The sequence below is a fragment of the Plectropomus leopardus genome, chromosome 5 (assembly GCF_026936395.1).
Source record: "Plectropomus leopardus strain MGB_pleo_1.0 chromosome 5, ASM2693639v1, whole genome shotgun sequence".
In the NCBI taxonomy this organism is placed as follows: Eukaryota; Metazoa; Chordata; class Actinopteri; order Perciformes; family Serranidae; genus Plectropomus; species Plectropomus leopardus.
Window position 1 is genome coordinate 4,462,427 of NC_142180.1, and position 24,789 is coordinate 4,487,215.

At 38.6% G+C, this 24,789-nt stretch overlaps 1 protein-coding gene across 1 annotated transcript in view; it reads left to right on the forward strand.

The window, feature by feature from the left end:
* Positions 1 to 521: 521 nt before the first annotated feature.
* niban1a (niban apoptosis regulator 1a) overlaps positions 522 to 24,789 on the forward strand; it is a 61,330-nt gene continuing 37,062 nt past the window's right edge. The window contains exon 1 of the mRNA XM_042513191.2: positions 522 to 694. Within this exon, the coding sequence (XP_042369125.2) occupies positions 640 to 694 (55 nt within the window). The 5' untranslated portion in view covers positions 522 to 639. The remainder of the gene's footprint in view (positions 695 to 24,789) is intronic.

Sequence of the window (24,789 nt, forward strand, 5' to 3'; positions counted from 1 at the left end):
AAAGCATGCACAATACCTTAAATGTTACATTTCTTAAAGGGGAATTTAATTTTACAATGTAAATTTACTGTAGGCTATTGTAATTAAATGTAAATGTATTTTTTTTTGGCAAAGATTGGACTGATGTCCACTATGAGGGACATGCTATAAAATATTAATAGATAACATTTTTGAGTAAAAACATCTTCGCGTCATACACCCCAATAACTTAAATTATGTAAAATAAACAGAAAAAAAAATAAGTAACCAAAACATTTTGCTACTGGCACTCATGGGGGTATTATACTTGCTGCTTTGATCTGAGAGCACAGATTAGTGATTTAATAGTATTAGTAATTTAATAATTGATCACCCTGACCCAAAGACATAGAATGGTGTGGAATAATTTTTGAATGGCATAATTACATCACCTAATGACATCATGGGTAATTTTAGCAGTGAAAAAAAGCTGTTTTTGTTTTCTGCGTAAACGTCACCGCATGACACAGTGAGTTAAGAGGAGGAGGGAGGAAAAGGAGGAGGAACACGCCCTCATCCTCCTTCTCCTCCCTCCTTCTCTGCCGCTGCAGATCGATGTGACGGTGTTAGTACCTGAGGATTGAACCCTTACCTGTGGATCCTCTCCCCCGAAGCAGCACCATGGGGATCTCCGCATCCAGTCTGCTAGATGAGACCAAATCCAACTACATCAAAGGTAAAAAACAAACACCAACAGACATTCACGTTTTTGGAGCGCGTTTTTTGGAGCGGAGAGGCGAGGACGCAGCGCGCTCTCACCGCGTTTCCTTTAACACACGTCGGGGTCGATTTGAGCAGTAAACTTGCACTTCTCCAGCTGCGTGTTTTTGCGGGGCTTAATGTTCAACTGTTAGTGATGAATGGAGGTCTGTAAATGACACCGGGAAGCGCGCGTTTGTCTTTACGCTTCGGAGGAATTTCTGTCCATGCCCTGATTGATCGGAATCATCCAAATCTTGTCCTCACTTGGAGATTTCCCACAGCTGAGAGTTTCCGTGGAAACAAACAGCTGTTAAATTCCAACTTGTTTCCAGAGATGTGAATCTGTCAGGCAGGCTGCTGTGGAACCTGTCCGTTTGTTTGTTTGTTTTTTTTTGTATCTTTCCACAGAAATATTCCCTAAAAAATTCACGTTCCCCTGGCACTTTGTTTGCCTGACAGATAATAAATTGAGGAGGGGATTTAATGCTGCTGTCAGTGTTTTCAGCTCACTTATCTGCGGGGCTGATCAGGTCACTCCTGCCTTTCCAGTCCTGCAGGGGAAAAGAAAAGTGAGATGGGAGAGAACGCCAAAACCTGTCCCCCTTCTTTTGTCTTGTGTGTCCTCTGCTCCTGGGTGTGTCCCTGGGTGGATGTGGAGAGAGGACAAAAGGTGCTGCTCCTGTTTTCATTGTGTGTGAATGACACACAGTACGATAGACAGGTGGAGATGCCAACAGGTGCTCATGCAGGGATGCTGGTGCCAAGTTAGAGCAGAAAGTTGCTTTTAATGAAGATGATGATAATATGTTAATTTAGCTTCTTTATTTGTGAAATTTGCCTGTAATGGTGAAGTGTGTAAAATTTAGGGGGATTTGTCGGTGTCAAGCGGTGAATTGCAAATGCAGCCATCTAAAACTTCTCCAGGTCAGAATTCCTTAAGTTTCCATGATTCAGGAGGTTTTTTTACCGGGAGACGAATTATCCACAGAGGTCTCTATCTTTCCAAAACAAACAAATGAGGCGATTAAAACAGCTATAAACACCAAATAAAGCAGTTTCACGTTACAAATCGGTGAATCTCCGACACAGTTTGGCATCTTGGAGATGGGCTGCTCACCCACAACACCCCTTTTCTCTTATAAATTAATGTGCGCTCATCTTTTTCTGATACAGCCGTTCAGGAAGTTTTAACTGTGAGACAAATTATTCGTAGAGGTCTCCAACGTTCCAAAACAAACAGGCGTGAATAAAGCATTTTGAGGACAAAAATCAGATTATTTCCCACATTCTTTGGCATGTCAGCTACTCCAGCACATGCTTATGTGAAGTCACCTTTTTTTCTCTGATAACTTGAGATCAAGACGTTCAGAAGGCTTTCACCGGAAACCGAATAGTTCGCGAAGGTTGCCTCCTCTTCAAAACAAAAAAATCAGGAGATTAAAACAGCTATAAACACTGGATAAAGCAGTTCCATGTTACAAACAGGTAAATCTCCAACATGGTTTGGCATCTTGGAGATGGGCTTCTCGCCCACAACATGCTCAACTCTTTTTGTGCATAAGTTAGTGCATGCTCATTTTTTTCTGATCTAGATGTTCCAGATGTTTTTACCGGAAACAAGATTATCCACAGGTCGCTTCCTCTCCAAAACAAACAGATCCAGTGATTTAAATCAATAGAAACACTGAATAAAGCAGTATGATGCTACAAACAGCGTAACTCCAGGGATGCTCTCTGTGGTTGGTATTGTTATTTTGGTAGCTACCCCTAAAAAGTGACTGGCTGTATCTGGAGCCAGTGTTTGGTTTGTTCATTCTGGGCTACTGCAGAAACATGGCGGTGCAACATTTTCTTTAGTGATCATACCCTTATGAAAACACACTTATTATGTCAATATATCCCCATAATACATACACATTGGACCTTTCAATGCTCATTAAAGAGATGAATAAGGAGGATGTTTGGTTACCAGCAGAGTCATTGGAGTCATGTGGTTAACCCTCAGTTTGTTTGGCTGCCATCTGTGCTGCAGGTGTATTGGGATCATATTTCAGTCACAGTGTTGCTCACCATAAAGATAGTTAACACAGTTTTGACAGTAGGGGCTGCGGCCAGTGTTAGGTCCAGGTGTCTGAAACTTCAGCTCGCAATGTTTAATAAATTGCCTCGGATCAAAATCTATAAAGTTAAAAAAATAAGAATTGGTCGAATAATAAAAAACAATCCCCAAAACCTAATAATTTGTTGTTCCACTCATACTTGAATAAATGCACTTAGTTGCACTGTAAACATAAATACATACATTTAATAAAAATTCCAGCTTGAATCTATAAATATTTTATTATATTATTTGTAAAGTACTCCGTACTCAATACTAATTATTAACAATACAACTAAACATTTTTGTCATTACAGGCTAAGTCCCCAGTGTCCTCAAAACCTAGAAACGCCACTTGCTGCAACTTACGTTTTCAGTACCAATATGTCTTTTTTTTTATTTCGGTAATAGAATAATTTCATCTTTAAAAAAATCAGAAAACAGTGAAAAATGTTCATCTCAGTCAAGGTGACATCTTTAAATGACTTGTCTTGTAGGATAAACTGTCAAAACCTGACAATATTCAGTTTACTGTCATGTAAAACAAAGAAAAGCAGCAAATCCTCACACTGGAGAAGCTGCAACCAGAGAACATTTTGGCTTTTTTTCTTTAAAAATTATTTAAAGTGAGTAATCTAGTATGAAAACAATTGCAAATCAATTGTATAATGATTGACTAACTGATAAACAACTAATTGTTGCAGCTGCATGCCTGGTCATAAAAGTTTCAAATTTTGGTTCAAGTTGCATAAATCCAGTATTTCCTCACTTGGATTAATAGAGCTCTATTTCTCACTTTTCTTATTTATCTTTTGACTTTAAAAACACAATTTCAGCTCTGAAACTGGAGCTAGGCTGGGAGTGTTCTGGTCTATATGCATTTTCCACGTTTGTGAAAAGTTGATTTGACTAAGTTGATACTGGCGGTTCAACACAAAGGCATTCTTGAAGAATAGTTTCAGTCCAGCAGCACAGAAACCTCTCTCTGACACCAGGCATTTGCAGAGCTGTTGATGCAGCTCAGTGTTGTGTCCTCTGAACAGCCAGCACAGTACTTGTGTGTTTTATGGGAGTATGTATGGATCTGGGCAGCCTGCAACTAATGATTACTCCCATAATTGATTCATCTGTCATTTTCTCAGGTAATCAATAAGTGTTTGCTGTGTTCTAAGTGTTTGGGCTAATGCAAAAACGCAGTGTGGAGGGGTGTTTTTGGAGACATTCATGCGCCTCTTGGTTTAATACTTGCACAAATTTAGGGGGAATGTGAGCATGTTTTTACTTTTCTGTGTCAAATCTGGATCAGCTGTGTTGTTGAGATTTGGGAGGTGTCTGCCAGTATGTACACCGCCTCCTTTGGTGCTTTGCAGTGAAAGTGAGGGGGCATTTTCATATTTGTACGAAACTTAAGAGTTTCAGGGACACAAGCAGATGCACCAATTCACACAGCAAAGGCCACATATTAAAGGAGTGAGCAGACTGTTTAGACCATCATATAAATACTAACAGAGGTGCGGGCTAGAGTCACATAATTTAGAATTTAATCAGACTAGGGCTCTGCAGTATATTGATATAATATCAATATCCTGATAAGAGACGAGGTATTGTCTGAGATTTAGGATATCATTGTATTTCCCTGGTTGGAGGCAGTAGAGTAGAGGGATGTAATTTTCTGAACTTATCAGATCGTTCTAGTTCTTTTATTTGCCATTACCCACTTAGTCATCATATCCACATTGCTGATTATTATTTATCAATAAGGCTGGATGAGGACGGTCTCCTCTGTCCTTGTGAAACCCCTCCCCGCTGCTCCTATTACCAACCAAAAAAAAAACTAAAATAATTCCCCATTCATTTTCTTAATACTGTATAAATCTATGGCTTGCTTATTCATTTATTTAGTTAATTAAAAAGTTCAGTCTTGTAGAGCCAGAAGGAGTATTTCCTCTCTGGATCACACTGCCTGCGTGAGCAGCGCATGAGCATCATGGAATCTGTTTTTTTGGCGCCAACGTTAACAAGTTAGAGCAGCTACACTGCCTGCGTGAGCAGTGCTGCTCAGGCCTGTCTCAGCTGCTTGTCAGCTGCAGCACGTCTAGAAATCTAGAAACAGAGTCTCTTTTTTTCTGTGTGCCGAATGCGGTTGTCGGCAGACAGGCGTGACTGCTCCAAAAAAACCTTGGAAGCGCATCTGGAAAAACAGCTCGGAGTGCCTGTGGAGCTGGGCTGTGGAGCTGGGCTGTGGAGCTGGGCTGTGGAGCTGGGCTGTGGAGCTGGGCTATGTGCGCGTGGCCAAAAGTGACCTTCATGAGTGTTGCGTTAATTCAAAACTTCCACATGATTCGCTCAACTTTTGAAGATTTATTTGATGCAATAACTCCTCTTGTAGCTCCTGCTGCATCATGAGGAAGCCAGTTCCTACTGACAAGCACACAGCCATAGCATCACGTGACCTAGAAAAGCAAAAAAAAGTGTTTCCATCGCATTTGTGCGAAAAATTGCTTTTTCGAATCACCTGAAATACCACCTCATGCGAGCCTAAAATTTTTTTTGCAATAGTTGTGATTTTTTTCAAAATTGACATGTTTCCATTGGGTGTATTTTATATTCACAGTTTCAATTTGCGCAGTCTGGGGGTTCATGGAAGCCTGCCTAGAGATCCAGTAGAGACTGAAATGTAAGATAAATAATATAAGCATAATTAGTTAATAAAAAAACATGGTCTGGACCTATATGAAAAGTGACCTTAGATGACCGCCTTGTGATCTGGTGCTACATATGAAATTAAATAAAATTGACATGACTTTCACAGGGGGCAAGGGGTCCCTAGGGTGGGATGGGGGGTAATAAAATGGTAGATTGTATACTGAACAGCTTTAATATTTGATACTGAACAGCTGCACTTGTATCAGTAGCCCTGTGTTGCTGTTTGCATTGGTGATCAGATAGTTCTCGCACTTCATTCATGAGTCTGACATGAGTCTAGAAACCTGGTGTGCAGAATCATAGCCGCTAATGCTTCTTGGGTCACATAACAACAGTCAGGGTCAATGCTCAGTAACACCACACTGTTGTAAACAAACAAATAGAGGTGAAAAGTCAGAGACAGGTGAAGCAAAAAACAAAAGAGAACAAAGACACAAATGGACACAGAACGCAGAATAATCTGGTCCCCCTTTTAGATTATATTGTGTTACTCAAAAAAGATAAATAATCATCCAACATACCTCCATGCGTGTTGTTGATGTTGACACCAGTTGCCTCTGCTGTTGCCGTGGTTACTGGACAGAGTATTATATGTTGAGAATGGAAAAGTGAAAATATTGATCCTGTGCCACACTGTGCCAAGAACGTGTCCTGCGAAGTGGAAAAATGTGTTTATTTTTGTGTATTCTGTCATCATGTCTGTTTGCTGGGTCTTGTAAAGAACGCGCTGTATATGGTCAAGGTTGGAGGAAACCAGCTTTTAATGTGGTCCTTTGGGTGCTCTTTATCTCTGCAGTTCAGATAGTTCTCTGTGTGCAGCAGCAGCTTTAGTCTGCAGACTGCGGGACGGGTTGGTGCTTTCATGTTTGCCCTGTCAATTTTTCCTGGCTGGTCATTTAAGATGAGGGCGAGCACAAAGCAGTGACACTGTGCATCCATTTCTCATGGTGAAAACATTCCTATCTCTCAGCCTGCAGCAGTAAAACGCTTGCGTGTTTGTGTGTACAGGGTGTAGGGTGGGGTTTGTGTGTATGGGAGAGTTTGTTGAATGTGTGGTCGTTTAGTGGGCTGGGTTGGATGTCTGGTTTTTGTTGAGCAGGCTGGTTAGATGAGGTGAACATGATTCATGAGTTGACAACGGTCCAGTTTTGGTGGAGGCTGATCCCTCCACACATTTGTCCCCTTTGTGTTTGGGCTGCATGGTGTAAAATATACCTTCTTTTAGATTTCTAACCATCTGACAAAGAAGACCGGTTTTTAAAAAACAGACACGGTGAAAGGCTGTCTGTAGGAGGTGTTTTAATGAAAACCTTTTTAATTGGAACATTTAAATCTATCAATTTTCAAACCTCTAACTGATGCATTCATTAAAAAAACAAAGAAAGAAAATCTGTGTGTGTGTATTAGGGCTATACCTGACTCAGAATTATGCCAGTCAAATCTGATTTGGCTGTTCAATACCAATATTTGCTGATTCATTTTGTTTCCCACACAAGTTTGAATGGGCTCTGTGGGATGTTCAGTGTGACAGCAGCATTCCCATAATATGGTAAACAAGCTAATGGCACTAATGACAGATTGCAAGTGCACAATGATATCAACAAAAGCCAGAGACTGTATTCTATTAACGTGTAATGCGTTGTAAATTCACCACTTTGTCTCCTTAGGGTGCCTTCTCTTTCCCTCCTTGCCACTGCAGTGTGTTCACAGCTGCAAAAAGTAGTGTGAAAATCAAGAGAACTCACTCCGCAGCAAAATCTGGGGACCAAAACATCCCCAGAAGTAGGCTAAACTGCACAGAAAGAAAAGACTTCTGAACTTGAAGGAATCTCAGTCGACTGAGGGTCTCTGACTGATGATTTTGAATTTCTGACTTTGCAGTCAGTGTGTATGTTAGCTTTAAATGGTTTTCCTACACCTAGCTGATTAAATGCAGCACTCTCTGGTCTGCTAGTGGTCCTAGCTTCCAATTATTGGACTGGAAAACACAGTGGCTGTCTTGGAAACATTGTCAGATTTTTTTCTTAATCTCTTTTTGCAAAATTTGATTTGGCACTGATTTTGTTTCCAAATAAATCAGAGAAAAGAAAGAGGCTGTGCAGATACAGAAAATGTGATCTACAACTCCTTCTTTAAATACTTGGTAATGAGGTTACAGGGGCCACATTTCACTAATTGCTCCAGCATGTGTCTGTTTGGCTTCATGGATCCTCGGGGGATATTTTCCACACTAAAATCCAACAGCTTGTGAGACACAGTTCAACTGTAAGAGACTTTGAACATGTGGATCCTGAGCAAAGGAATGTACTTAAACCACTGGTGTAGATGTTATTTCCAGCAATGATGTTTTGGAGCATCTTTAACATCTGGCAGAGTGGTGACGCATGTTTGTCCTCAGAATATTTCAGCGAAGAGGGCAAACAGAGAAGCTCCACAGGGCGCTACATCTGCTCTGCTGTCTGCTCCGAGGATATTCTGCATCACTCAACAGTTTGATACGTTTTCTTTTAAATCATTGTTTCTCTCATCATGGCCACTTAGTGAGTCATGTGTAGGGATGGGTACCAAACAGGCTTCTTAACTGGTTTGAACCAGAATACAGATACAGCGGTTGTAGCTGCTCTCTGTACACCATCCATAGTTGTACTTTTGAACGCTTTAGTGGCATCTCTGGATGTCCTACTCCATCAAACACCACACCCTTAACTTCACCACACTTAAACTGTTCTGGTTGTCGCTGCTGTAGTGTGCCAATCATACGTTGCATTCAATAGCCAAAAACTTGTTGGGCATTTTCACAAGGGGGTTTATAGGGATTTACTCTGTTCTGAAGCCTCAAGTGGCCATTCAAAGAACTGCAGTTTTTGGCACTTTCATGGTGGCTTCAGCCGTGGAGGTTGCTGCTTGGTTGAAAGCAGTATGTGTTTATCTGGAAAACTTCTCTGGTACTGAGTTGTTTCACTAGTACTTAAAATATTTACTTAAAATTCATTCCCTACGTACAGTGTTTTACTAACTGTGATCATGCCGCTAGGTTGCAGTAGTGTTTACATTCTGTGGACAATATAGCATTCAGGTTAAAATGCGTTCAGGAGTGAGCTAACTATCAAAGTGCATGGACACAGCTAAAACTATAACACCACAGTTGCAGGCTAGTACACTACCACAACTTATTATAAAGTTGACTAAAGTTCTGTTTACATTCAGTGTTATCACTTGATTCCACCAGCTGTGTGTCGATGACATTATGTCTGCAACGCTGTTTTGCTCCGTCCTCCACATGGCTCTATATTCCATCAGGAGTGTCCATGAGCGTTTCAGAAGCGGAGCGTTTTGCTGGCTGATACTGTAGACTTTATGAGATTGTGGTTATTTCTTCATTTTCCCTTGATTCTGTGGTCATTTTTCCTTGATTCTTTTGATTCTACCATGGCGAAGTAAGCGACATATATAAACACTTTCCTTTCTGTCTGTTTAAATTCTGTCTAATGATGTTTTTACCTACTTAGTTGTGCTGCAGCCTGCAGTCCAAAAAGAAATCAAGTACATCAAAGAATTTTGACCGTGTTTCAGTCAAAAAACACGCTCTTCATGATAATTATACAGATCAATATAGTTAAACATGGAATATATTAAAGATTTTTGGCTGTGTTTTAGTTAAAAAATATATCGATCTTAATAATTATACAGATGAATAATTAATAATTAAATTCTGAATGAAATAGACCTAGATAAGTAGTAGATTTTAACTGTGTTTTTGTTAGAATACAGTACTGTTGTTAATTATGATCTATTTTCTGTCTCTTTCTTATTCAGTGGCTGTTAGCAGGAGCTTTAATTCTCCTGATGGACAGAATACAGATTGCAGCTGGAAAGAGCAGGTCCAGATACCCTTGATGTATCATTAGATAAGTCAAACATGATCAGGAGTCCGTGCAAGGCATTTTTTTTATTTTTGTTTTTTTAACTGACAGGATACACCTCTGCTTGACTTTCTGTGCAGTTTGATGTCATTGCTGTCCACCTCCAGCAAAAATAGACTTGCACGTATTTTCTGCAGAGCAGAGCAGGGAGCCACGTCTGGGCCGCTTTGGGGCGCACCTGGTGGAATCACAAGCATTGTTTAAAATGTCTGCAGTCGGCTTCAGAGGCCATGCCGTGGCCGTAACATGATGCCGATGGACCCGGTGGAATTTAGAGGTTACTCACCTAAGCCTTGAGTTCTAATAAACATGTTGAAGACATATTCTTCTTCTTAAAACCTTTGCAAAGCTGAAAAAAATACATAGAAAAATATTCTATGTCCAAAATTGTATACATCCAAGTGGTTCATTTGATTTGACTTTATTAGCAGGATATTTTTTCTGAACTTTGTTTGGCATCCCAACACTATCATGAATCTAACAACAATAGAAATCTACAAATATGAACTACATCAGACATTACAAATAAGTGGATGCAGTGCAGGGCTGGGTATGGCTGAGTATATTAATATTATATTCATATTGTAATATTAGACAAGGTATCATCTTAGATTTTGGATGTTGTAGAATTGTAAGTGTAAGTGCATAACAGTAAAGTAATATAATTATCTGAAGTTATCAGACTTTTTCTATTGTGTCCCAAGACGTACGTTGTTTCACTGAGATGCAAAACCCAACGTCTAACCAAAGCACAAAACAATACTGTGTACATATATTACATCAGACCATATGAATAAGGGAATGCAGCACAATTAATTTAATGTCTCCCTTTAACATTCAGTGTTTGACGTCGCTACACTGAGGTCCACTGAGAACCCAAACTGATTTAATACTTTGACATACTTATGTAACAAAGCAGTTCTTAAACCTGTCCAGTGAAGCCTGTGGGACTGATATTCTTCAGATAAAATGTGAAAAGGGGTCTGATGCAGCCAGAGGAAACATTCTTTTAGTATGTGCAGTTTGGAAACTTGACTCAAGCATTTGACCCACAATCTTTGAGCAGATGCGTAGCAGTCTAACCAGTTGAGCTTCAAGCCAAACAGAAAGACAGCTGTGCAGTGCCTTGATTCCGCACTGCAAAACTCTGCATCATATATCAGAAAAACAGTAATCAGATCTTTTTATTTGCTCCAAACGACCTCGGTGTCATAAGAAAGTAAATTTGTCACTTCAGATATTACGTTTTTGTGCACTCAAGGATAAAGCAGCTTCCAAATAGATGCGTCAATATTTATAGGAGACTTGCTGTGTTACTTGGCATGTTACTGATACTTGTAGTATGAAACTACAGGTGGAATGCAGGAATGTGTATTGCATCACCTGCATGTGCAAGCATGCATGTGCATTCTAGTGCTTATGCAGGAAATAAACCCCTCCATGAATCACCAGAGGTCCAACATTCAGCATGGAACTTCTGTTCTTAAATGCCATAATTTGTCTTAGTTTATTTTTGAAGCAGCTGACCACCTGTGCACAAACAGTACAGTGGGTCACTGTGTTTGTTTAGAGTCTGATGGATGTGATTCTTTCGTGGAGTGAAACTGTAGGCGGGTTAGATGACTGCGTTTCCATTGAAAGATGATATGCGACTTCTCTTCTGGCGATAATATTCCAAGAAGCATGGTGATGAGTGTTCAGATTAGCAGGTTTATTTCTATTGCAGCCATCACACTAGCTGTCATTACTTCCAATAAAAAGCGATGTAGGCATGTTATGCGAGCGATAATAGAAAAGTAAACCCCTCATATGTGGGAGTGGCCTTGATGAGGGATTTTGCAATAAGTATTTTGCATTAAGTGGGAGTTTTTTTTCCATATTGATGTGTTTCCATTAGGCATATTTTATATTTGCAATTTCAATTGGCGTAATTTGAGGGTTAATGGAAACCCGCCTAGTGACTGTGTTTGCAAGTCTCCCAATGGCTTCAAAGAAAGCATTTGGCTCAGTGTGCAGCATTTCATCATCTGTCTGGATGGTATATGTGCCATCCATAAAAACATCATCATGTGTGTGCTTGTAATGAAAATGCAAGACAGTTTGTTCCTAGTTGGAAAAAAATCATTGTAACTTAGATTTCAGTGTCATGGCCACTAAAAGTTGTCTTAGTTTTTGTTGTCAGGCTGCAGTTCATCATGCTGTGTCACTCCAGCTGCCATTACACAATCCCTCAGATATTCAGAGACTGTGAGACTTTCCTCTCTGTAGATCTGCTCTCCACAAAGAGAGGAAGCTGCTGCTGCTGTGTCTCTGGTTCTCTGCTGGAAACCCACCTGTTGTTTACTCAGACTGAACACAATGCAAAGAATTGCAAATTCTGCGGCTATTCGAACAACTTCATGTTTATGTGTGAGAGGAAAGGACGGCACCATTGGCTGAAAGCATATAAAGCATATAAAATGGAGATTGGAGCCTCATAATTATAAATATAGCACGCAATCATCATGCCATGCAACTTCTGAATTAGAGTGGTGGCACCTTTTTGATCCAATTCAGGCACTGATATCTCCCAAAATGTCAGCCTGTTTTTAAGTGAAGTGTTATGGTTTAAAAGGGAAGCTCAGCTGCAAAGATGCAGTCAGTGTCCTTGGGGTTATATTCAGTTTTTTCACATCAGGCACATTTTGTGCTTCCAGCTCAGTGTAGATGGGGTTTTTCTCGTTCTTGCAGGTGAAAGTTCACATCTGCATACAGCATATTTTGAGTGTAAACATGAGGAATAGAGGCAGAAATTCAGAGCGGGGCGTCAAGACCTTGACATTATTAATCTTCATCATCCAGGTATGATGGTATGTGAGCGTCAAACAGGCTCTGCAGCTCGTAAGTCACTAACTGACAGATGAGCTTCTTGTTTCGGAAAAGCTCCCACATGGCGACGCCCATCTGAAGCAGCTACTCTATTCTCATAATGAGGGTGTGTGTGTGTGTGTGTGTGTGTGTGTGTGTGTGAGAGAGAGAGAGAGTCAGATGCAGAGACTGTCAGTGAAATCACATCAGCAGTAAAAGCTGTCAGCTCGATGAGGGATGTTTATTGAAGTAACCTTTCCAAGTGCCGCTCTCTATCATTATTGACTATTCCCCCTCTGCTTTGTGTCTCTTATGTAATCTCACTGCAAACAAACCACTGCGCCGCGCATCCATTTGTCTGAAAGATAGATCTCTGACCATCTGTGAAAAACCCACATGGTCCTTTTTAACAACACTGAACACTGTTTCAGTTTCTAGAATCCTCAGACCCTTTAAACCATCTGGACTGAAAAAAAACCAGTCTATCTGCTGCACCATAAGAAAAGATTTTTATCCTTTTCCCTAACATATGGTGGCTGGAGATTATAATTAAAAAGTGTAATTAGCAATTATATTGTCAGTGTCAGTTACACTTTCATTTTTATTTAAGAATTTTACAAACAATATTTATTCTGTTGTATAAACATTGAGTTGTAACCTGGGAAACAGGTTAAAATTCCTTTTTTTTGCAGCAGATAAATGAGTGTTTGTGATTCTCTACCTTCAGAAATGTAGCATGAATGGCATCAGGAGTTTCATTCAATCATTCCTCACCATCAATGGCTCATTCCTCAGTTGTCTGGAACCCACCTGATCAGTAATGTTCAATCCTATTAATGCTGGTGTGAACCTGATACCTCTCACTGAGTAGGCTGACACGCCTCCACCACCCTATGGATTTATTAACAGACCTGGATACAGCAATCGAGGCAGGACCCTGTTCATTGGTGCTCAGTGGTGCATGAAGCCAAAACTCTGTTTCCACAGTATGAAATTACGGTTGCCACTGCTTCTGTATAATTCAGCCCATAGAGCAGGTGAATTAGAGACTTTGCGGGATGAGCTGGCTACTTTCGATTGAGTGCTCCGCTAACTTCAAGGGATAGTTTGAGATTTTTGGAGTTGGGCTGTATAAGATATTTGTGGGTTGTCAGTGTATTACATTCAGAAGCTGGTGGTCGATGCTCTCAGTTAGGCAGCATTTCAGCTTTTGAGATCCAAAGTAAATTTTTCTATCTTATGATAATTTACACATGAATAATGGATCAGCTACATCTACGTATATAAATTATAAACACACACACACACACACACACACACACACACACACACATACACACACACATGCGTGTGTGTGTGTGTGTATATATATATATATATATATATATATATATATATAAAGAGAGAGCGAGAGAGAGAATGTGATGAAGACAAGAAAACCTGAAATTATTTGGGGAGTGAATGAAGCTAAACTGGAGGAGTGTGTTTGATTTTCATTGCATTGAAACTCTCTCTGCTCTGTACCTTGTTGTGCATGTGCATTCTTAAAATTACAAGACAAGGAACCAAATACAACAAATGCACATGCTGTCACTTTCTGTCATTGACACACAGCCCCTTCCTCTTCAAACACACAAACATGCACACGCAAAATTGTCTCTTTGGCTGACATTTTTCCGCCTTGTAGTGACTTGCTCGGTGTCTCGGGTATTTCCTGACTGACAACACAAAGAAGTTCATAAGTGAACTCCTCTGAGCAGCAACATAGTGCCCATACATGAACAAAATATTATATTAGTATTCCTGATTGTTTTATTGATCTTATTGTACTTTTGAGAGAGATCTGACTTGTCATATCAGTTCTTGCAGTGAATGAAACTGTGTGTAAACTTGAAAGTGTTCTGAAACTGCCACCATTGTTTGTAAATTCTCGTTCACGTTGTCATTGTGTGTATGCATGTTAGAGTGTGTGTCAGAGCACAAATGACATGTGCTGACATGTCCGTGTTCCACACACACCCTCGGACAAACACAGGGACGACATCATACTCTTATGAACCAAAAATAAAAAGATGTTTTTGACCTTTTTGTGATTTATCTGTGTGTCAGTTTTAGATTTCAATCATTTTTAATGCAGAAATTATTTGTTCATATTTGATGTAGGTGTTAAAAAAATATTCCACAAACCGAAATCGCTGCATATTTTTGGAGGTAAAACCTCTTTAGTCAGTGTCAAGTCAAGTCAATTTTATTTATAAAGCCCATTATCACAAAACACAGTTTGCCTCAGAGGGCTTTACAACATATGTCATCCCTCTGCCCTTAGACCCTCTCATCGCCTTAGGAAAAACTCCAGAACAGACAGACGTGCAATAGATGACTTAAATAAAAATTAAATTGCAATAATGACAAAACAGAAAGAGAAAGAGAGAGGGGGAACAGCAATAGTGGTATATCATATAACAATTGTGATGTGTGATACAAGTTACGTGTGTGTGTGAGTACCAGCTGTGCCACATCTGCCCTGCATATGTTGCGTGTGTTTGCGAAATCCTGGATAGGTCAAAAACTAATGGCATTCAAGGATAAGTTCACTATTTTTGGACCCAGAGCTTATCAAGATGCTGTGTCTCATTGTAATGTAGTTTGTGCTTTTCAGAGTTCCCCTAATGGAATTGTTTGGTGAATCATCCAGATCTGATATTGACATGAGTGTAGTAGATGATGGCCTGAATAGCTCCACTCATTCAGTATTACAGCATTTCCTGTGTGACGTAGCATCTCCTGATGTTTTATTACGGGGTCTACCTCTGTGATAAAACACTGCAGGAAACTTTTTATTCAGTTCATTCTAAATGCAAGAATATTTCTAGCCCTGTTTATTTCTTTGTTTGTTTGCAGGATGTCCTTAATATCAGATGACAGATTTAACCTCTAGGTTCTGTTTTAATATTGCACACACTTGTTCGCTCTACGCAAAAAAAATGTGCCTTTTAAAATCAGGTTATCAAAAATATTATACATTTACATTATTTCCGACTTTCATTGAGTTACTTTTCTTTAAGCAACATCAGACCTAATCATGAAAATCAAATATTCATTCATTTTCAGAATTTTAACCCTTTAAATGCCAGGTTTTTGTCATGATGCCACTATGTTTTTAGATGAAAAAATAACACAAAAAATGATTTATTTATTAATATACTAAAGCTGAGTAGATTTATTTATTTAAAAAAAAATACCACAGTCTGGGATGTGTCAGTGATTAGCAGCAACATTGATTGTGACAGTGCACCTAATGGAAATAGCATGTAATTTATCCATATGCAAAATATGGTAAATGAGGTCATCAGGTGAAAAAAAAGTAAAACAAAAAGTTCAAATTCTAAAGCAAAAGCCCAGAAATAATACAGTGCATGTTTTTATGCTTTGATGGCTGTGGGATCAAAATTTGCACTTTGAGTGGGTTTCAACAGCGCATTTTTTGCACTTAACAGTATGAATGTCAAAGTTTTGTTTCCACAGTTTTAGACTTATTGTAGGAGCTAAGCTGGAAATTCCAAATTATAACAGAAATACGAAATCTTGCCAAAATGTATGCCATATGCATGAATACAGCCAAAATTATCAACAAATGAAGAATGAAAAATGCGTAAAATGCACCACAGTCAACAGCCAATGGTTCAATTAAATATTTTGAAATTCAAGAGCCCAAGCACAAGTGATTAGTTGTTGGTGCAAATTTCTTAACTTTATAAGAGAGAATTCCTGCACATTTCCATTAATAACTCAGACACTAATGAACGTAATAGCATAATAAAATGTGCTACATGTGTTCCATGATATATATATATATCATTATTTGCACTTTGATGCAGCTTCACATTAAATTATCTACATATGTTCTATGATCAAAATGAATGTTGAGAACTGTGCAGCCTTGGTAGAGACTGAGCTCTCTGAGTGCTTTCTGCCCTTCATTGATTAAATTGGCCTTATTTTCTTCATTAATTGGCCCAATTTAAAGATCTCTAGAAGACTTGACAATATGGTGATGTAACCTGCAGCAACTCTGTTTCAGTGCACTAACCATTTTATTTTCTGCTCTCTGACTTTCTAAATGCTGAAGGTGAATGAGTGCAGGTCTCTCTCATAAAACAGGGGTTTGTAGTCGAGCTGCTGAATCACCGCACACAACTTTCACTCATACTTAACATACCAAACACTCACATACCAACATAGGTTTCAGTGAGAGGATAGGTCGATGTTTTCAAGCTTGTCTTAACATAATACTTACAAGCCAGTAGCTTGAAGAATAATTAGTCATTGTTATCATTGTTTCTGTCTATACTGGCTGAGAAGTGGAGGAATTGTAACACAAAGACACAAATTTGTAATAAGCTTGCTTTTTTAACTTTTCAACCATATTTATTTAAACAGATTCTACAGTAATTTACCTTTTAGGATGTATATTTAAAGTGAAAGCCTTTACACACTGCGGGATTATTCTGTGGATTCACTGTTAGGATACACTTACAGCATGGATTAGTCCGCAGTTGTGGTTCTTCATGACTTATGTTTTTCTTCATGTGCAGCAGGTGTGACATACTGCACACAGTCAGATATTTTCCTGTAGTAATTTTACTCCTCTGCATCGGTGATCAACGTTGTTGGAGACGTTATGTGTTCTGGTTGTCTGTCTCATTTGTATACGCAATGCATGAAGAACCCTGAAAGGGATTTTCTTCAAATGTGGCACAAATGTCCACTGGGACTCAGGGGTGAACTGGTTAGATTTTAGTGGTCAAAGGTCAAGGTCACTCTGACCTAAACGGCCAAATTAGTTGTGAACAAGATATTTCATAAACACATCAAGAGAATTTCTTTAAATTTGGCACAAACATCCACTCGGACTCAATGAACTGGTTTGAATGCTCGGGATCAAAGGTCACTATGTCTCATTCTAGAATCAATGTGATTTCTCAAGATGACCATGAAGCAATGTTCTCAAATTTGGCAAAAAAGTCCACTCAGACACAAGGATGAACTGATTAGATTTGGTTGTTGGCCTGGTTGAAGATGTGTGTGAAGTATCCATGCTGCTCAATATGTAGCTCCTCTGCATCCATATACAAAGCATTGTCAACTGTTGTAGCTACATTTGAGTCTAGACAGACATGTATATAACTGCAACTGTTCTGCAGAAGCATATTGTCAGGCGGTATGTCTAGTTAATGTTGTTACTCAGCTAAAACACCACAAACCATCACCATAAACTCAGACTTCATGTTAGGTTTCCCTCACAGATAAAAAGGGGTTATTTTCAGGGGTTATAACCCAGCCGTTGAGCAGTTCATTACCTCTGACCTTTCTCTGAATTCTGTCTTCTTCTGTCTCAAGGATATCTTTGAAGTTTTGTAGCTCTAAGTTGAGAAATAAATAAACAAACAGTAGGGACAGTCAAGTTCCATCACCAAGCAATCAGATTGTTGGGTGGCTCCCATATTGTGATGAATTGTATTGACAAAGAATCATAGCTGGAGTTAATAGTTAATACCATGGATGTATTTAGAAAGGAGCTATGGTTTTCTGAGAATACACATAAATGTCTCTACAAGTCTACCCACAGAAGGGTGTTATGGGTAACAGCAGGTTTCATTTGCCTGCAGAGGAGCTGGCATCCACATCTTAGCAATACAATGTGCAGACGAAAGTGTCAAGCAAGCTAATTGATTCTTGTGATGAGGCAGGTAAACTCAAAAAAGTGTATGTTGCGAAATGACAGCCACGCAAATGACCTTAATGCATGTTTGCATGCAGTTTTCTCATTAAGATGATTTTAAACATGTTCGACATTTACAACTAAAATCTGGACTGTTGATGTCTTGTAGTGGAAGATGTCTGAAACTGTCTGAAAGCTGCAGAAAGCAGCGTGGGGTGTAGTGAGTAAGAATGTCCTCTCGTCTCAACTCAGCTGTTTTACTGTTTTGTTTCTTTCTCTGCACAGATTGCTGCATAAATTAGCCAGATAAACTGTTGTTGATGGATGTCCATTTACAGTTTGGTGCTCCAAAATTGGCAGAGATTGTGTTCTCCCTAAGGGTACCCAATGGCACAACTTACCTGTCACTCAGTGTGTTTCTTCAGTCAGTGTGTGTTCTTTTCTGACTGTCAAGACTAAATTATGTCAGGGAGTTTAGTCCGTTAGGTTTCAATGATTTAAAGGTCCATCTTGAAATAAACTGGAAACTTTAAGACATTGAAACCTGGATTGACATCGGCTGTCTTGCACTGCATTCAGATGCCTTTCACAAGCACTTAAATCTTTGAACCCTTGATTTGTGTTAAAAACAATGGGAAAAAATGCTGTCAGAAACTGTGCATGAAATGTCCCACAAATTGCTAAAAAAAAGATGTGATGGCAGAAAATGACCTGAAAATTAGCTTTAAATGAGAGAGAGAGAATCATTTGAAAATCATCAAATAACTTGGGAAAAAATAAAAAAGAATTATGATCATTATAATTTTTCTTTATTGTTTGTTTTGCTAATTTCAGGTAATTTTCTTGTAGATTTTGTACTAATTTCTTGCTTTTTTTGGAGCATTTATTATACTTTAACTCACTGCCTTCTTTCCATGTTTTTGTGAGAAATCAAGCCAGAATGTTTCAAAGGCTTAAACCACTTGTATTTGTGAATATGAGAGTGACTAATTATTAGGCCTGGAGTAGACAGGGTATATTTTTAATTACATGAGACATGAATTAATGACTTTAACCAGTGAGACCTTATATGACTATATGGGGCTTTACTGTGACTAAAAAGCACCAAATATCTGAGAGAAAGTCGCTCAGCATCCATCAGATCTTTGAAACCACACACATTTATTAAAAATAAAACCTACTTGAAGCCTAGAAAAGCTGTGTTTGTCCATGATAGGGCTTTGGGATGCAGTAGAAGATAAAGTGCATCTTAGCAATTTTCTTTTGAATGAATTGTCTCCATGTTGGAACAAAACATGCAGTCCTCACAGTGCTCCAACAGTGTTTACAGGCTGGATCGCCCTCCAGTAACAAGAAAAGAAAACTGGCATATCTGACAGCAAATGTGAACGTGATATCAGCCACATAATCATTCTTAGGTTCCACCTTTCCATCACTTTAGTAACCTCAGCTCCCACAATAAGTCTAAAATACGCTGTGTAAACAAAATTGTTACATTCATATTGTTAAGTGAAAAAAATGCGCCATTCAAACTCATTCAAACTGCAGTTTTTGATCCCACAGCCATCAAAGCATAAAAACATGCATTGTATTATTTCTGGGTGTCATTCTGGGAATTTGCCTTGGGATTTGTCATTTTTAATTTTTTCTACCTGATGATGTCATTTTTACCATATTTGGCATCTAGAGAAAATCCATGCTATTTCCACTTTGTGCGCTGTCATAATCAGTGTTGCTGCAAATCACTGACATATCCCAGGCTATGATCATCAAAAAACAAACAAACTAAAAAAACCAAAAGCTACTTTGCTTGTAGTATGTTGGACATAATTATTTGTGTGTGTGTGTGTGTTTTTTCAAATAAAAACATATATATTAATGTATAATACTTTTTATAGCTTGATTTTGAAAAGCACATTTTGTGCGTTTTATTCAAGCGGGCCCTAAGGGGTTAATGTGCTAGTTGCTGTTGTGTGATGTGTCTGTTTTTTGAGGCGAGGCCTGTCTGCTGTGGTTAATTTGCTCTGAATGACCCAGTTGTGCGTCTTTTATGACATGTTTGTCTCTGCCTGTTTTGCTTTATATAATGTCTTTACAATGTGTGTTCGCCACTCTGCATGACACACAGTGTTAATGAGCCAGGGGACGGCAAACAAGAGGCAGGCAGATGGCTTACACTGGCTCATTTACAGTAATGCTGAGCTGCTCCTCAAAAAACGGCAACAACACAGAACAGTAATCCTGAGTAATCAATGAATAATTGATTGTTTTGTATATAAAGTCATCAAGTTATCCGAGCCCAAACTGATTTCTTACGGACTGTGGGCAGGGGGGATAGACTTATTATTTCTATTTTTTTTTTTTTTTTCAGAACAAGCTTCACAGTCCCCAGCATCTTTAAAATTTACTTTAAACCTTCCCACCAGCACAAAGTCAAAAACAGGCACTACTTTTTTCCATGATTTTTTCCATGATAGTTTCTCAATTGATTCTGTGTAACATTTGCCATTAAATGGTAAAATGACATATTATATTGCAAGAAAGGACATTATCCATATCAGTCACTCCTGGATGCATGTGTATTCTGTGTTTCTTAAAACGGATCTTATTTGATATCAATGGTCCTCAGATAAGCAAATCTTATATATTTTTCTGCCTCCATATCACGAGTGGCTGGAAGCATTATTTTTTGGGATTGTACGTCCATCTTTCCCATTCTTGTGAAATCGATATTTCAATAATGTCACAAGATAAGATAAGACAGGAGGATACTTTATTGTTGATTTTCAAGGAAATGTATCATGCATCCTCAAGCTCCCAACCATTAACATAGCCTAAAACAATAAAAAAACACATAAAAACACATTTACATTGTAAATATCATACAGTCATAGTATATGTGTGGTATATATTTCCAGTTCATGTTGAGTGGCTGATTGCAAGTCCATTTGTGCATTTGTGAGGTCTTCAGGGAATCAAATTTGTCACAAACATCCACTTGGTCTCAACAATAACCAGACTAGATTTTGGTGGTCATAGGTCAAAGGTGAATGTCACTGAGGCCTTGTTTGTGTCTTTCTTGTGAACATGATATCTCAAGAATGCTTTGAGCAAATTTTTATTCAGATTTAACACAAACGTTCACTTTAAGTCAAGGATGAACTGATGAGGTTTTGGTTGTCAGAGGTCAAGGTCACTGTGACCTTGCATCTGTCTTTTTAAACCTCAATGCAGAACCTTCCACTGTCTTCAGGTAAAAAAAAACTTCTTCAGCTCTGTCAGCTCCTGCTGTGGCGCAGCGGGCACAGTCTTCATCGTTATCCGCTCACTTCAGCAGTGGTAAGCACACCCAAACTTTGTGGCAAGTCCCATGAGTTAGAAATAGTAATCAAATGTTGGAATCTGAGTTGAAATCAGCAGGTTAACAGCTAGTTAGCTAAATAAATGAGGTTGCATAAGGTTTCATTGTGATGTGTTCAAGGTTCGCTTAGTAAAATGACCATTAGGCAAAGGTCAATAAATAGTCATCACAATGTGTTTAAATGTAACATCAAGAAAAAGAAAGAAAGTATTTGGCGAGAAACTTGAATAATACAGTTGTTTGGGTGAGAAATTTGTTTGCCCAGCAATACAAAATGGATAGTAGAGATGGAATTACAACCTTTTAACATCTTATCATAAGCTCTTATCATCTAAATACTAAATACTCTCCACCAAATAATAGAAAAGTGTTGATTGAATTAATAAGACTTGGATCATTAAGGAGTCTTGATAATGGTATCAATATCAATAAAATAAATAACAATCCCCGTCCGTCGTCTGAAGGTGTCTGATGACTTCATCTCTTGCCACCTCTCTGTGTTTGCATAACCACTTAACCTGAAAAAGAGAATATATTAAACAAACAGCGGCTGGGGATATTTTTGCATAAACAGCAGCAGAGCGATCAGATGAGGGGCTGACGTCATGGCCATTCAAATCAGCTCTTAGCAGCGTGAACCAAGATGAACTCACAGGAGGAATCACTGGAGAAGAAGTAGTTCCTCCTCCACCCTGGATTTGAGCAGCAGCTTCTCAGATTGCAGACAATGAGTCAATTATATCAGAGAGCGTATGTGTCTCACAGCTGGCAACCAGAGCACAGCAAGCCTCAGAAGGGCCGAACCAGCTGACAAAGAAAACCCATTTTCTGTGCCGAGTCCATCCAGAGTTGGGAGCTGCAGAGCAGAAACAGGGGAGTAAAAGTTGTCTAGTATGTGTAAGAGTTTCTGATCATCCTTGAGTGACTTACAGCTTGTTGGAAAAAAGGTTGACCTCCAACCTGGCTGTATGCTGTTGAGCTGAGGACAGCTGGCTGCACTGATGGTTACATAAGCAGAATCTTTGTTTCAGAGGCTGTGGAGGACTGGGTGTTGTCTTAGTGGAAATGTCTGTGGGGATGGTGAATGGTTTGCATACAGAGATCATTTATGGTGTCTTTCTTGCCTTTCTCAGTACAATGTATTTTCTGCCATGGTATTTACTTTTGCAGTGTTGAATGGCCTTTTCCATTTTTTTTCTCCTTAACCCCTTGAAACCTGGATTAACATCAGTTTCTTTTTGCTGCATTGGATGCTTTTCACAACCATTGATACTTGAGCAAATTGGTTAGATTTCTTTCAAAATCATGGTAGAAAAATACAATCAGCAACTTGGCATGAAATGTCTCACAAATTGAAAAAAAGAAACATCTATATGTTTAATCATATATTTAAAGTTGGACTACAGAAACCATTTAGTAATTATATTTAATATAATGTATATATTTTTTTTATTTTAGCATTTTTTTCAGGTAATTTCCTGCTTTTATTCTTCATTTTTCTTCTTTTTTTTGCTAATTTCTTTTGGTCCTTTGCCTTCTTTCTATAATTTTGAAAGATATCAAGCCAAGGTTCAAGGTTTAATAGGTTAAATCCCAACCAGAAGCAGTAATGAAAATGTAAAGTTTGTGGCTGCAGAAAAAACTGCTCATTAGCAAGACAAGACTTCAGTATGCAGCAAACTTTGCATAAAATGATCCCTGAGTGTTTTGCATGAAAAATCGAAGCCCATTGGTTGGACCATCTATTCTCTATCTGCACTTTAGTGAGAAAAAAAAAACACTTGTGTGGCTGTTCTTTCATTATTATTATATTTTTATTTATAGATGCCCAGTATATTGTTTATATACCTCCACGCTGGCGACAACTGTAGCTGTGCTTTAGTTTTTTGGGTTGTCCATCCATCTGTGCATCCCATTCCCATGAACGCAATATCTCAGGAACTCTTTGAGGAAACTGATTAGATTTTGGTGGTCTGATGTGACTGTGATGTTAAAAAACATGTTTTTGACCAATTCCTATGCTACATTCGACAGAAATTTTACAAATGTCAAATAGAATACAATGATGAAGTGATGACATTTTATATCCAAAAAGTCAAAGGTCATTTTCACTGACATCATAATGTGCTGATTGTATCAATCTTTTGAGAGTCATTTACATGTATCATTACTGAAATATAATTCTAGCTTTGTTTTCAGAGTCATGAATAAGTCAAACTGAAACACCCAGAGGTCTCACACTTATTACTATAATTATTGTGAGTTACTCTTTCCAGTAATGGCTGGTTCTCTGACGTCTTCTGCTGATAAAATCCTGTTTGTGTCATTCAAAGACAACCTTGAGACCTGAAGACAGTTAACCCCCAAATGGAGGGAAAAGACAGATTTTGGAGTTTGTTGGTTGTTGTTTTTTTTATCCTTTACAGTGACTCTCTTCTGTCCATTCATATGCAGGTGTTTACTGTATTGAAAATGTGTGGACATGCAGATAAAAAAACTGAGAGAATATCAAACTGCATGAAATAATTTCTTCATAAACTGTACATTTATGCCATTTCTGAGTAGCCCAATTTATATAATGCTGGCATATCCTGTGATATTTTGTGACTGTGCCATGACCAAGTACATCTCAGAGGTCACAGGGTTAGTTCAGGCCAGTGGTTCCCAAACTTTGGGAACTTTGGATGTCTAGACAAACAGCGGACCCTCTGAAATCATCATTCACTGAAATACAGTCCCTTTTGGAGTGTAACTGTTCAGGAGATGGAAATGTCAATGACTGGAAACAGGATATACACCCTGATTAGCTGATCAGTGGGGAGGGGGGTGTCCTTGTCAGGGTCAACAGGGAGTTGAGACCCGGAGCTAACCTTTTACACGTTGCATTGTTTAGAACTGAGGAAAAAACAAGGAGGTCTCCTGAGATTCTCCATTAAGCTTCAGACTGCAGCTGCTGAAGAAGGAACAACCTCTCACCCTCTGCTTCACTGTGAACAACAACCCTTTAGAATACCCTTCATTCATCTTTCATTCATCTCCAAACACACAGCAAACACATTCATCTAAATGTGTGACGACATGTTCGGTATGGGGAGCAGAGATCCATTTATTTTTCCTTTTAATTGAAAAGGTGTAAAGTCTTAAAAACACCTTAATTTCAAGGCCCTAAATATACAAATGAACAAATTTTACACAAGTTGTGATGTTAATAAAGTTGGGAGTTCATATTCAGGCTCTGAAATATTTTCAAGTTTCAATTAGGACACATTAAGGAATAATTAGTCAGAATTAGGGTTATCCTCATAAATTATTAATAAACTAATGGATTACACTGTATTCATGTTTTTTTAATGTGTTTCCTGAATTAGTTTAGGACTTTTTAAGTAGTTTATGACTCTTACAGTAAATGCAA